Source organism: Egretta garzetta, unplaced genomic scaffold, assembly GCF_000687185.1.
Source record: "Egretta garzetta isolate BGI_Z169 unplaced genomic scaffold, ASM68718v1 scaffold204, whole genome shotgun sequence".
Classification (NCBI taxonomy): Eukaryota; Metazoa; Chordata; class Aves; order Pelecaniformes; family Ardeidae; genus Egretta; species Egretta garzetta.
Window position 1 is genome coordinate 913,556 of NW_009259424.1, and position 13,273 is coordinate 926,828.

At 37.7% G+C, this 13,273-nt stretch overlaps 2 protein-coding genes across 2 annotated transcripts in view; both read left to right on the forward strand.

Moving 5' to 3' along the window:
- Positions 1-702, forward strand: part of SLC25A16 (solute carrier family 25 member 16) — a 20,444-nt gene extending 19,742 nt beyond the window's left edge. Inside the window, exon 9 of the mRNA XM_035892533.1 lies at positions 637-702. The gene's annotated coding sequence lies outside the window, so the exon portion shown is untranslated. The remainder of the gene's footprint in view (positions 1-636) is intronic.
- The window catches only part of DNA2 (DNA replication helicase/nuclease 2), a 20,569-nt gene continuing 7,915 nt past the window's right edge, over positions 620-13,273 (forward strand). The window contains 14 exon segments of the mRNA XM_009636973.2: positions 620-816; positions 1,895-2,078; positions 3,493-3,638; positions 4,993-5,118; positions 5,982-6,201; positions 6,737-6,854; positions 7,160-7,325; positions 9,249-9,443; positions 10,409-10,639; positions 11,119-11,235; positions 11,336-11,445; positions 12,543-12,652; positions 13,231-13,271; position 13,273. The exon segment at position 13,273 is cut by the window's right edge and continues 174 nt beyond it. Coding sequence (XP_009635268.1) covers positions 620-816; positions 1,895-2,078; positions 3,493-3,638; positions 4,993-5,118; positions 5,982-6,201; positions 6,737-6,854; positions 7,160-7,325; positions 9,249-9,443; positions 10,409-10,639; positions 11,119-11,235; positions 11,336-11,445; positions 12,543-12,652; positions 13,231-13,271; position 13,273 — 1,962 coding nt within the window.

Genomic DNA, 13,273 nt, shown 5'->3' on the forward strand with positions numbered 1-13,273 from the left:
TGCGGGCGCCTGGTGTGGGCTCTGCCCTTGCCTGCGCCCTGGAGCTGTAGCGGGCACCGTTCGGTGTCTGCAGAGCGGCTGGCCTGACCGCTCCGTCTGAAATTTTGGCCACAGGACAGATGAAAGCCAACCTTGAATATTGGTTTTCCGATGACGTTCATTTGGGGGGAGGGTGGGGAGGAGGGGGAGTTACTTCTCTGTGTTTGGTGTATTTGGGTGATTGTGGGGATTCCTATGTGCTTTACAGTGTTCAAAGACATACAAGCTTTCTCACAAGCACAGGGTTGCAGTACAGTTATAATTAACTTCTAAACGAATACGACTATATGGACACCAAAAGGAAGCACTGGCTGCAATAAATAGTAACTTACTTAATATTTATGTCTCCTTCCTTATGTCTCATATGTCCAAATGCTTGTTTTTCATCCCCGTCGTCCAAAGAGACAATGTGGAAACACTACCTAGAAGACTTCCTACTCTCTACCTGTATAGAACTAAAAAACCACACTACATGTATATAGAAATCGAAGAGGGTTAAAGTTGGGTTTATACTTGAAGCTTTTCCTCTTGTCACGTATAGGTTGGCTGTTTTCTTTTCAAATAGTGTTATGTCTTTGTAATGAATTGTTACTTCAGTTTTCAGAAGAAAGTGACTGACTCCCCTGACACGATACTTAAGCATGGGTTGAACAACAGATACCGTGTGTTGGAAGTCAGCGAGATACAGAGAAATGGAAGTGACCCTGAGAAACACTTGACAATTACAGCATCTCAGTCGCTGGAAGATACAGAACTGTGCATTCTTAGGAATGGCTGGTAATCCATACAGAAATGTAGATGTCTGGGAAAGAGGATGAAATGTTGCATTATTAAGTCACTTTTCTTTGTGTGGCCTTTGACATGAGTTTTACTCTCTTAGAAGTGATAAGAAATCCTGAATCAACCTTTATCTAATGGAATATTGTCAGTATTTTAGTGTAATGGATATTCATCTTGAGAGAACTTATGTCGTGTAACTTGTGTTGAGTGGATATTGCTACCTTAAAGTTTTAATTTGTCTTTGTACTAACAAACAGCCACGCAATAAGCTCTAAGCAGGTGATTTTGTTTGTGTTGTCTCACAACAATTAAGAAGCTATCTTCTAAATGACATTACCTCATTGTATATATAAACATACAAAGCTCTGTCTACAAAACATGAGGTTTTATACAGTCTGTTATAATCACCTTAGCTTGAGCTCTACTGCAAAAGTTTTTTTCAGGTGTGAATCAGTGAGTATATTAATTTAGGTGTTTGCATTGCATGGTATGTTACAGAAGACTAGTCAAGCCTTTTGAGACACAAGGGTGTGCGCATGCTATTTGGCACTGGTTTTCATTTTCTGTGTAAGCCTGAAAGATGGGAGAAAAGAAGACTTAAGACTCCATTTCTCGGAGGAGCAAGTATAGAAGATCTTGAACCCTGAAGCTTCTAAAAATATTTTTTTTTTTTTTTTTTTTTTTTTTTTTTTTTTTTTTTAGAATTTTCTGAGTTTCTGAGTCAAGCAGTATTGTTAAGTAAAAAGGTAGATCTCGCATAATGAAAAGGTGTAGTATGCCAGTGTAAAACATAACAATATTAAAATGGCTTAATATATGGATGTGGAAGGATTTGAAGTCAACAGGATTTCCCTGCATGCAGGCTGTCCTGATGTGTGATCCAATACTCAAAATTATTGAGCTTTTGTCAGTAAAAATTCCTTTATTAATTTTCAAAACTTACTTAGATCAACTTAAAAAAGAATCGCGATAACCTCCTGTTTTGAAGTATGTTGAATCTGATATATTAATGTATAATTTCTAATATGTGGTGTCCTTAGCTTGCAAATGGTTGTTCAAATGTATTATGTTACAGGGATTCTGTTCCAGTTGTTCCAGGAGACATCATTCATTTAGAAGGGGAGTGTAGCTCTGGTACCTGGATAATAAATGAACAGTCTGGATACCTAGTTCTTTACCCAGATCTGCTTCTTTCTGGCACTACGATATCAAATAGTATTCGATGTATGAGACGAGCAGTGCTGAGTGAAAGGTTTAGGGTAAGTGTTAATTTTAGAGCATTTAGTGTATCGGTGGGTTACTGTTTCACTGAAACTAATGGTTTAGCTCTATTAAAACTGGCTGAGATGCTGTATTGCAAAATGTCGTTATTAGCTATTCCTAGTGTTTATAATGCAGAATAATTTAGAATGGAAACATTCTCTGGCTGTGCTTCTTGTGTTTTTTGAGAATTTTGGCTAAAATAATCCTATATTCTTAATATAATTAATGGGACAAAGAGATCGTCTTCCCACTTAAAATTCTGGCAACTTCTTTAATAATCTCTTGCCACATCTTGTGTGGATTTGAATCCCTTGTGAGGGATGTGCCTCGTCGGCCATATGAAAACATAACCGCACTTGGCCAGGTTAAAAGCCAATGAAAAAGCAGCACATTCAGTTAAGACTCTTTCCTTATGCCATATGAGAAGTGGGTTTCAGCTCAAGATCAAGCTGGAATATACGTGTACTGTAATTGGGGTTTGTGTGTGCTAGCTCTGGAATCTCAATCTAGCTGTTGGAACTTGGAAAGAAGAAAGGTTTCTTGTGGTAGCGTCCTCGCTGATGTGTGGATTCAGCTGAGGAAAACTTCCAGGCATGGTGGGAATATAAATCCAAATTGGCAAAGGAACAGGAATGGAGTGATGAACAGCCATTGGGAGTCTGTGAGCCTGTGACTGAAACAAATTAAGTACAGGGTGAGACAGTGTCAGGCCTTCATTAAAGGAGTAGTAGCAATAAACTGATTGTTTGGGAGTCCTGAGTCCAGGATAACACCACCTTCCAGTTGTGAGTAGAACCCACAAGTGCCAGGCTTGTAAAAGATATCAGTAAGTACTCAAAAAGCGTGCTGATTAGATTTCCATTTGTTTGATGGTGGCTCATGCAGAGGTCATAACTTGCTACCATTTTCAATTCTTATGAGTCTACAGAGCCCAGTCCTGGTGATGGTTAGATGGGTTTCTGAGCTGTTCTGGTGGTACTTGGAATAATTTTGTGTGAGTTGGTAAAACACAGGAAACTGCTTCATGTAAAAACCAGTATCTGTAAGACTGTAAAGGTAAGTATTTGCATTAGGAAATACTGCTATTAATGCTGCCCGCAGGCAAAACTTGCTCAAAATTCATTTTAATTCATGCCTTTGTTTCTCACCTGTCAATCGCATAGGGATTGTATCCTAACATTATCAAGGTTGGGATAAAAATGAGAGATAAAGCAATAGGAGAGACGTGTTTCAATTTGGCTGTTTTCACAGTCAGGTTTGCATAGGTATTAATTAGTGACATGAAAACTCTAATGGTCTTGCAATTAAATAAGTGCAGTCCATCATGTGCAGCAAATAAAACCCAGAAATTTTACAGAAAAGTTTGCTTGAAGTGGGCATAAATCCTCATGCGTATAACATCTGTTGCAGGGCTCCGAGTCTGGTTCACGCCAAACACTCATTGGTACAATTCTTCATGAAATTTTCCAACAATCAGTAACAAATAACTTGGCACAAAAAGAAGTTGAAGAGCTAGCAAAGAAAATTGTATATGGACAAAAGTATCTCAAAGAAATGTAAGTACCATTGCAGGCATCTCTTTATGTTTGGAGGACAGGGTGGGAACATTTAAGCTAGCAGATAAATTTCTATTTCAAAAAAATGTAGCACTAATATCGGAAGAATATTCTGCCAAGTGACCTTGCTTAATGAAACTTGGGTATCTTTTAGTAAAATATTTCCATGGTTTATAATTTAATTTGCCTGCCCGGCTGAGCAGTATACTTCTATAGATCTGAATTACACTTCTGGAGTAACTGTAGCTGTGGTTTTGATGGGTTTTTTTTCCCTTCAGGCCAAGCAGGTTTGTGCCTGTAACAGTGTAACATCAGATTTCCAGGCATCTCCCAAAGCTGAGTTAAATGTGACGAGCATAATTCATTTTGATCCTTGGGAGATGAACTAGAAAATTGTGACTGACCAAGCATTGTCTGATATTTTTGTATTCTTTATCAGGTTACTTAATGGCTCAGTTGTTAGAGGACCTTTAACTTATTTTCTCTACAAAGCCGATAGAAATGCTAGCGTAATAAGTAGTCTTCATATTTCCATCAGAAATCAGAAGATCACTTAAAGGCTTTTGTGTCGCTCTGGGCCTCTGTGTTTGAAACTATTGATTTGTGATTCCTCTTTGCATGTGTAGGCTACTATTTGTTGGGATTGAAGAGTAAGTGACAGAAAAGTCTGCTGGCTGTGGTCATTTGCACTTGTATGAACCTTTTTGTATAAAACCCACTTGTATTCCTCTGTTGCTGTAGAAGAATGGCATCATTTCCAGTGAATGCCAACACTGAATTATCTAATGCCCCATGACTAGGTTCTGCTTAATGAGACTTCTGCTTTCTTGTGTATTTGTAACTGTAGCAACTGAAGAGGATTGTGATTCCTTTCCAATTAAAATGCTCCCAAGTCTGGCAAAATGTGTATGAAGAACACGTAGCAGATCAGTGTATTCAGCCAAAAAGCACACAGTCTCTTTAAAAATGTTTTTCTAGTGTTTTCAATTTTGCATAAAACATAGCAGTAGCAGTAAATGCATGGGTCTGATACTGCTTTCTTGCAGTCTATTAGTTTTGTTTCATTGCATCTACCATGTTGATACTTTCCCCTGTGCTACACCCATCATTTCAGGAGTTACATCAGAAATGAACATAGTGTATTCTATCTCTTGTAATGGATGTTTGGTAATAGTTTATGAAGTAATAAGAGTTGAACCTTAATGAAGCTGTCACTATCTACAATTTATAGATGCTTATTCAAACTTGACAGTTATTTCCCTTAATCTTGTTATTACTGAGGCAAAATCTTGTTAATACCAGCAGCAAATGTAATATTTCTGTCTCCTTAATGTGCATGGCTTTATTTTTTTAGGTATCACTTAAATCTGAAACAGACAGAAATAATGCAGGAAGTGGAAGAATATTTGCCATCATTTTTTAAATGGGTGGAAGACTTCATGCGCAATCCAGCCAACCAAAATAAAATGCAACTAAAACTGTAAGGAGCCAGAATTAAAAGTTAAAACTGTTCTAAGTTGAATATCTTGTTTAGTTCACTTTTAATTTTTACAAGAGCACTTTCTATGCAAAACTGTTCAGTGATACAGAACTAATTCACAGCCTCACTGCCAAAATAGCTAATCTTGAGAGCTGCACGTTTACCTGCCATTGTGAGTACTGGGGAAGACGTTAAGACTTAAAGGTGGATCAACCTAAAAATCTTATCAGTCTTAAAATCCTTGTGAACAGTGGGGTTCAAAGTAGAAATTGTAGTAATTAGAAAAGCAAGCATGTTTGGTCTACTGACAAGGCTAGAAGTTACTGTAAATACATGCATGACTACAAATCAGAATGTGAAATATTTCTTAACCAAATGTAATTCTTCACTAAGATAAGAGCATATCAGTGAAATAGTGATTTTTACCTAACTGCTGATGAACTCTTGTTGTTGATGGCTGCTTGCTGTTAATGGTAACAGCCACAGGGTGTTAAAGTTTCAGTGAAATGGCAGGTGTGAGTAAAATCTGTATGCTACTTTCCAGTGTATATCTTTAAAGTTTTTGAAGAAACAAAATGTTTTAGGGTATGGTTATTCAGAAAAGACCAAAAACCACTAAAACCAGTTTAATTTTGAAATTTAGGTGAATAGCAGAACTACCTGCTAATGTGCAATTTAAAGTAACTTTCAGATACGCTTTCTCTGTTAATGGGAAGATAGTTTGAGTGAGACTTGATGTACTTTATTTCTAAAGTGAGTTCCTATAATGCAAAAATACTAAATATTTAATTACAATATGTTTTAATATTTTTAATATTAAGAATTAAGGGAAATTGTAACTTCTGACTTAATTTTCTTCCTAGGTCAAGTGGTGAAAAACCAGAAGCTTTCTCTTCCAAGATAGAGGTTGTAGATATCTTAGACATTGAAGAGAGTATCTGGTCTCCCAGGTTTGGGTTGAAGGGAAAGATCGATGTTACAGCCAGGGTGAAAATCCATCACCAGTCTGGGGTGCAGTCTAGAATAGTGCCGTTAGAGCTCAAGTCTGGCAAGGAATCTAACTCCATAGAGCACAGAAGTCAGGTACAAACCCCCAAATGTCTAATTTCACTATTAGTGACTCTGTATACTTTTTATTTTATGAGATGACCTATTTTGTTTTATGAACGTGAAACACTTTGTGAGTGGTATAATCTAGATTTATGGATGGCAGACCCTGGCATGCCCAAAGCTGCTGATACAAAATGAAAGTGAACCGAGAAATAAGAAGTGTATACATTTACTATTTTCAAACACATTTACCGTTTTTATCCCAAAATAGCTGTTCTTTAGTCTCTTCTCACTACATTCAAGTATTAGGTCGAGGCAAACTGCTTCAGGAATTAGTATGGTACATATTTCCAGATAGCTGGTCTGATCTAGAGATAGTATAAAAAGCCTTGCATAAGCTTTTATGAAGGAAGATGCCTTTTAATTTAAATCCTTTATTAGGTGCTTACTACTTACAGCTTCCAGATTACTTGTGATAGTAATGACTGCTTAACCATATTTAAAAAAAAAGCTTATAATGTATTTTGTTTTAAATACATTGTAATAAGTTTACCTGTAATGTTTGCAGGTTATTCTGTATACACTGTTGAATTTGGAACGGAGAGTAGATCCTGAAGCTGGATTTCTTCTTTATCTTAAAACTGGTACTATGTACCCTGTTTCTGGAGCTCGCATGGACCGAAGAGGTAAAGTTGTTCCCCTTCCCCAGATACCATAATAATCTTAATTAGAATGAAACATTTTAGTAACAGTTACAGGGTTTACTCTCATGAAGGTATCTGTACTGAGCGATATATCACTTCTTATAATGTTACTAATTCAAATAAGCTTATGTTAAAAATGTAACTGTTTTCTTAATACTCCACTAGGACTTTGCTATATGAATACTCACTTCTTAGCCGACTAAAAAGTGATGGCTAGTTACTTTTGAGTTATAAACTATTACAAACAAACCCCAAAACATCAGCTTTGCTTGTTCTTTTCTTGACAGAATTAATGAAGTTAAGAAACCATGTGGCCTTCTACTTAACACACAGTACATACAAATCTGCTGTGGGAAGACAGCAATCACAGCTTGCTGCTTTGCCTCCTGTAATTGATGACAGTCAAGCCTGTAAATATTGTTCACAAATACACAATTGCTCTCTATACAGCAGGTAAAACCAAAAAAGTTTGGCTTGTATTTTTAAATAAGCTTGAATAATTGTAGCTTTTGATATTGTGATTTCATTTTTGTGGTTGACAGTTTCTTACTTCTTTATTGAGGACTCTTGCACCCCCAAAAACACATTCCATAGGCCCCACTGCAACTTCTATAGTGCAAGTCCCTGATCTCGCAGAGGCTTAATGTGTTTGCTCAGGTATGGTTTCTGCAAGGCAAATCAGAGATAAGTCTCGACAAAATACTTGATGACCGTAACAGATTTCATAGAATCATAGAATGTTTTAGGTTGGAAGGGACCTTTAGAGATTATCTAGTCCAATTCCCCTGCAGTGAGCAGGGACGCTGCTAACTAGATCAGGTTGCTCAGAGCCCCGTCCAACCTGGCCTTGAATGTTTCCAGGGATGGGGCCTCCACCACCTCTCTGGGCAACCTGTTCCAGTGTTTCACTACCCTCATTGTAAAGAGGTTTTTCCTTATATCCAGTCCAAACCTACCCTGTTTTAGTTTAAAACCATTACCCCTTGTCCTGACACAGCTGGCCCTACTAAAAAGATTTTCCCCATCTTTCCTATAGGCCCCCTGTAAGTACTGAAAGGCCGCAATCAGGTCTCCCCAGAGCCTTGTCTTCTCCAGGCTGAATGATCCCATCTCTCAGCCTGTCCTCATAGGTGAGGTGCTCCAGCCCTCGCATCATTTTTGCAGCCCTCCTCTGGACCCACTCCAACAGGCCCATGTCCTTCCTGTGCTGAGACCCCCAAGTCCCCCTCGGCAGGGCTGCTCTCGATCCTTTCTTCCCCCAGCCTGTACTGATACTGGGGGTTCCCCCGACCCAGGTGCAGGACCTTGCACTTGGCCTTGTTGAACCTCGTGAGGTTCCCACAGGCCCACCTCTCCAGCCTGTCATTTCTGTTATATCTAAATTAATAATTATGATTTTAAAAAGCTATATTCTTGCAAATCTTTGAAATGGGTAGTCTTTTGGGGCCAGTTATGGCTGGACAGCAACTCTTTCGCTTTGGCTCTGTAGGAGAGTGTTTTCCTGTGGGGTATCACACACGTAATGCTATGTTGATATTACTCTGCTAAAGTGTTACTGCATCTCCTGTTAAAGAGAAGTCATGAGCAAATATTTGATAAATTTTCACGTAAAGTTCCTGAATTTTTTAAAGAACTGTTATAAGTTTTAGTCTTGTCTTTATGCTGCATAAAACCCAAACAAAATTGTATACTGAAGAGATCATCAAATGAGATGTGTTAGAACGGGAGAGCTTTTGGGGTGGTCTTGTGTAAATACAGTGCCTGATCGTTTTTAAAATTGTAGGGGTAAATGTGTATGTTGAGGGAACTAGCTTTGTGGGCATACATGATTTGTTTTTGTAAACTTGTTTTTGTGAAACATTACTTCTAATACTCAGTTGTTACAGCAACAGGATTATTACTAACCGGTAGCTATTCCCTTCTGAACTAACATTTTTCTGTTTGGTTGCACTTTACATATGTGATTAGGTATAATGTCTGTTGATATTTAGTTCTGGGATAAATTGACCTGAAGTCTGCTTGTGTATTAACTATTAAATCCCCTTCACTTAGCTAAATTTCAATATAGTATTTATGTTACTGAAAAGGGAATAAGAGATCATCTATCTAAACCTATACAGTACAATCCTTGAAATGTCTTTAATTGGTCTTTGACTAACTTATTGTCCTTAATTCAGAAACATAGAGATGATGTAAAGTTATTAATATGAGATTTTTCATATGAGTAAAGGATACAGGTTTAACTTTATTTCAGTGATGGTAGATTAATCTATCTGCTATGTTACAGTATATATTTAGATTGGCATTATGTACAAATAGACTTGCAAGAAAAAAAGATACAAGTTGACTCTTTACTGTGTTTGGTTCTACTCCTAGAGCTGTAGAACAAAAGATGGCCAGCGTGGCTTTTCCTCCTGCAATGGTACCCATTGTTGAAAGAGAGACCAAGCACCTGAAAGCCTCCCACTTAGAGTATTTCAGCCTGTGGTATCTAATGTTAACCTTGGAGCTGCAAAGTGGAGAGGGTAAAAAGGGATATAAAAATATATGGATGATACCTTCTTTGGAAAGGTAAGATGCAATTTCTAACCTGGTACAAATGATACTTCCTTCGGTAACTGGAAATAAGGCATTGTCAACTTGTGTTTTCAATGCAAGGAAAATTAGGTGTTTTCTAGAGCTTGTAGAAATAGTCAAATATGCTGCTTGCATAGGTAGGTTTTTTTTGTGAGATGTCACCTAATGGAGACATTAGCCTACTAGGTTTATTGGTTTTGTAATTGCAATACAATATTTGGGTTTTTGTGGTTCTTAAGTCACACGTAGGAAGTGGCAGACTGCAGCCTCAGTCTTCAGAAGCAAAAGTGGTATAATTGTGTTTCATTTGTGTCTCAGGGGGCTGAGGCTGGGTGCTGACTCTGAGCCCATTTCATTGTGCTGGTTTCCTGAGGGTTTACTTGACAAATAAAGATGTGTTTTGGGCCACACTTCTAGCTGTGGCTATGAACATGGATAAAAGCAGACTAAAGGCTCTTGTTGGCTGTAGGAGAGTGTTATTAAACATCACCTAGTCCAGCAGCTGTGGAAAAAACAATTGGTGATTTGTAGGCCTGTTTAAAGGCATCTGTAGAAGTGAAACGTAGCTGAGTTGTTTTAAGTGAAAAAAGCAACTCCATAAGTGAATGTGGAACATCTTAGTGAAGTGGATCCATGCATTTCAGTGTTAATTTTTTAACAGGAAATTATAGATATCTTTAGCCTAAATATCAGAGTCTGTTCTTGGAACAAGGACAAGGGTTCTATGTATTTTTACAATCCTTTTCTAGTCAAAGTGACTACTATAAAGTGACTGTTTAATCTTCCTGGTTTCTGTTGTGTGTGTTTGGGTTGTTATTTTTTGTTGGTTTGGGGATTTTTTTTTTTTTTTTTTGGTGGGTGGTGTGGTTTTTTTACTTGTGGTTTGTTGGGTTTTTTAATATTTATCTTACTGAGAGGGTCATAATATTAAGATATTTTTCTTTCTAATATCTTCACAGAGAGAAGGCTGGAGATTGTGTTGGAAACATGATTAGAATTGATCAAGTGCAGGAAATTTCCGAGGGACAGTATCTACATTTTTTCCAACGTAAAAACGGTGCCATACCTGGAACAAACCTGTTGGTTGGTGATAGAGTGGTTGTGAGTGGAGAGGAAAATGGTTTACTTGGTTTGGCTACTGGCTATGTTAGAGAAGCCAGTGTGACAAAAGTCTCCTGTTTGTTGGGCAGGTAATAGAATAAAAGGAAAAATATCTTTTTGAAGACACTATGATACTGGCTTCAGGAAGGGTGCTTCTAGGTGTTCAAAAAGCTCTGATACGGTCTGACTTTTCTTGCTGGCTGGGGGAAGTTATCCTTTGGAAATTCCTGTATCTTGATTGAAAATGTCATTACTTGGTCGGTGTATATGCCTGTCTGTTTAACTAGGTGGTTTGAATAAAAGTATGCTTGCAAACTCCATTTACTTATGCCTCCAATGTGAGCTACTGGGATTGCTGTGTTTATACTAACTTTCATTATTCGGACTGTATTGCCTTTAAATTGGGCTCTGATCATGTTTTCTTTGATCAGTTAGTGTGTTTCTCCTACCTATTGCTTCACTCTGGAACCTCTAGGAGGTATCACTTAACACTTAGTAATAAGTCTTTAGTCACCAACATGCTGCTTGTAAACAGGATTGTTTTGTCTGTGTTACTGTCTTCCTTCAGGAATTTGTCAAAGCTCCCCAAGAACACCATCTTTAGGTTGGATCACGAAGAAGGAGATTTTGGTATAGGAGTCCCCTTTGAAAACCTTTCTAAATTGATGAAAGATTCCCCAGTCAGGTATGAAAAACCAAATTAATTTCAAACTTTCAATATTTTCAGATAAAGTTTCTTCACTGGTAACTCTCAATTCTTGATTTTTGGTTTTTTTTATCCACAGTGAAAGGCTCCGCAACTTGATAATTGACTTCCACAAACCACGTTTTATTCAGCATTTGAGCTCTGTCCTTCCTCCAGAAGCAAAGGAAACTGTTGCAAATATTTTAAAGGGTACAAAGTGGTTTTCCCCCAAATCCTCTGTTTAGTAGTAAATCTCTATAGCCAAAGCATTTATCACACTAAATATAAGGGTATTTTCCTACTTTCTGGTCTAGTGATAGTTTTCAGCTTAAAAATGAAAAACAAGTTCTTACCTTGCATGTCTATCTGTGATTAAATTAGTCACAAACTAGTTGGTTGACATGACCAGGTATTTGATTAGAACTTTATTTTACTTTTATTAGTTGCTGCAGCTTACAATTTCAAACAAAGTGCCCTATATACTACCCCTCTAACCTTTACAAAGGACGGAATGGGGAGCAGGGCTGGAGGAAGCAGACTTTGAGGGAGTGGAAGGAGATAGGCTTTTGTGTAGGCATTCACTTGGATAATCACTGCTGCTGACTGTTGGCTACTCTGTAGTGTGTGATGCTTTGTAGCACACTTTTTTTTTTTTAAACAAGATTTGTTTAGGGATTGGGCAGCGTCTTGTTCGGTGAAAATATTTCATTGTTCTCTGTCAGAGTTGTCTGCGAAAAGAGAAGTTTAATGGAATTCTCTTAAAGCAAATGGAACTTTTAATAAAAACTCAGTCTGAAGACTGAAAGATGTGCCTTGTTGCTTTGAAGACTAATTCAAATGAGAATTTTGCCCTGCTTCCTGGAAAACTGCTGAAAGGATAAAAACTGAGAGGAAGGCATTTATTCTGAAACTCAAGAATGACTGATTAAGAAGTACTGGAAGACAGGGAGCGCAGTGTCTTCCTGTACTTGCACACCATAATTCTTGTTTACAGAAAGGCACCAATAAATCTAGATGTTTCTTAACTTTTGTATCACATGGAGGTGGTCATTTAGGGTATTAGGGAAAAAAAAAGTCACAAAAGGTCTAAGACAAAGATGTCTTCAGTGATTTATTTCTAGGACTGTAGTGCAGACCCTGTATTATGTTTAATATCATTACTTCATTAGAATCTACACACTTATTCTGCTCGATTCATTTCTTTAAGGGCTTTAGTGAAGGAGGAAATTATAGTTTTATTTTATTTAACAATTACAACAACAATTATGAAGTATTGATGTTTAATTTTTTGTTTTTCTGCTTTAAAGGTCTGAATAAACCTCAGAAACAGGCAATGAAACAAGTACTACTTTCAAAAGACTACACACTTATCGTGGGTATGCCTGGAACAGGGAAAACTACTACAATATGTGCCCTGGTAAGATCGTGTACCTTGGATATTAATGTTTTGGGTGAGATTTGGAGGAGAGCATTGAACAAACTGCGTATAAAGCATACAGTCCAAAATTAATTGTCATGACTTAGTCTACTGGCATCCGCAAAACTTCAAAGAAGAAAACACATTTCTTTCTGCTTAAGAACTTATATTTGGTAGAACTAAAAATGTTTTGCGGGGTAGGATTCTCTTTTGCTTGTGTAAGAATATATGTGGGAGGGAAGAGACTGAAGTGTGATATTTAATCACTTCTGTGACACTTCAGTGTTAAAATCTTTGGGCCCAAATGTCAGCAAGTCCTCAAATTCTGAGTTACAGCTCAAAAAAAGGACTCCTTGGGGAAGCCAGTAACTTGTCCATTATAAATTGCATAAGCCCACAGTGCTGAAGCTATGTGCAGCCTGGTAACCATCTCCTCTAGCTGGTGGTTCTCATTCCCCAGGAATGGATTGTATGTAGGAGCATGCTGGATTCAGGCTGTGGGCTGAGTGAGGGTTTTCTTGAAATAGCAGTGTCCTCTCGTTTCCAGTTTTCTTTTCTTTCTCTTTGCCACTCATTAGGTGAGAATTCTTTCCGCTTGTGGCTTCAGTGTTCTTCTGACTA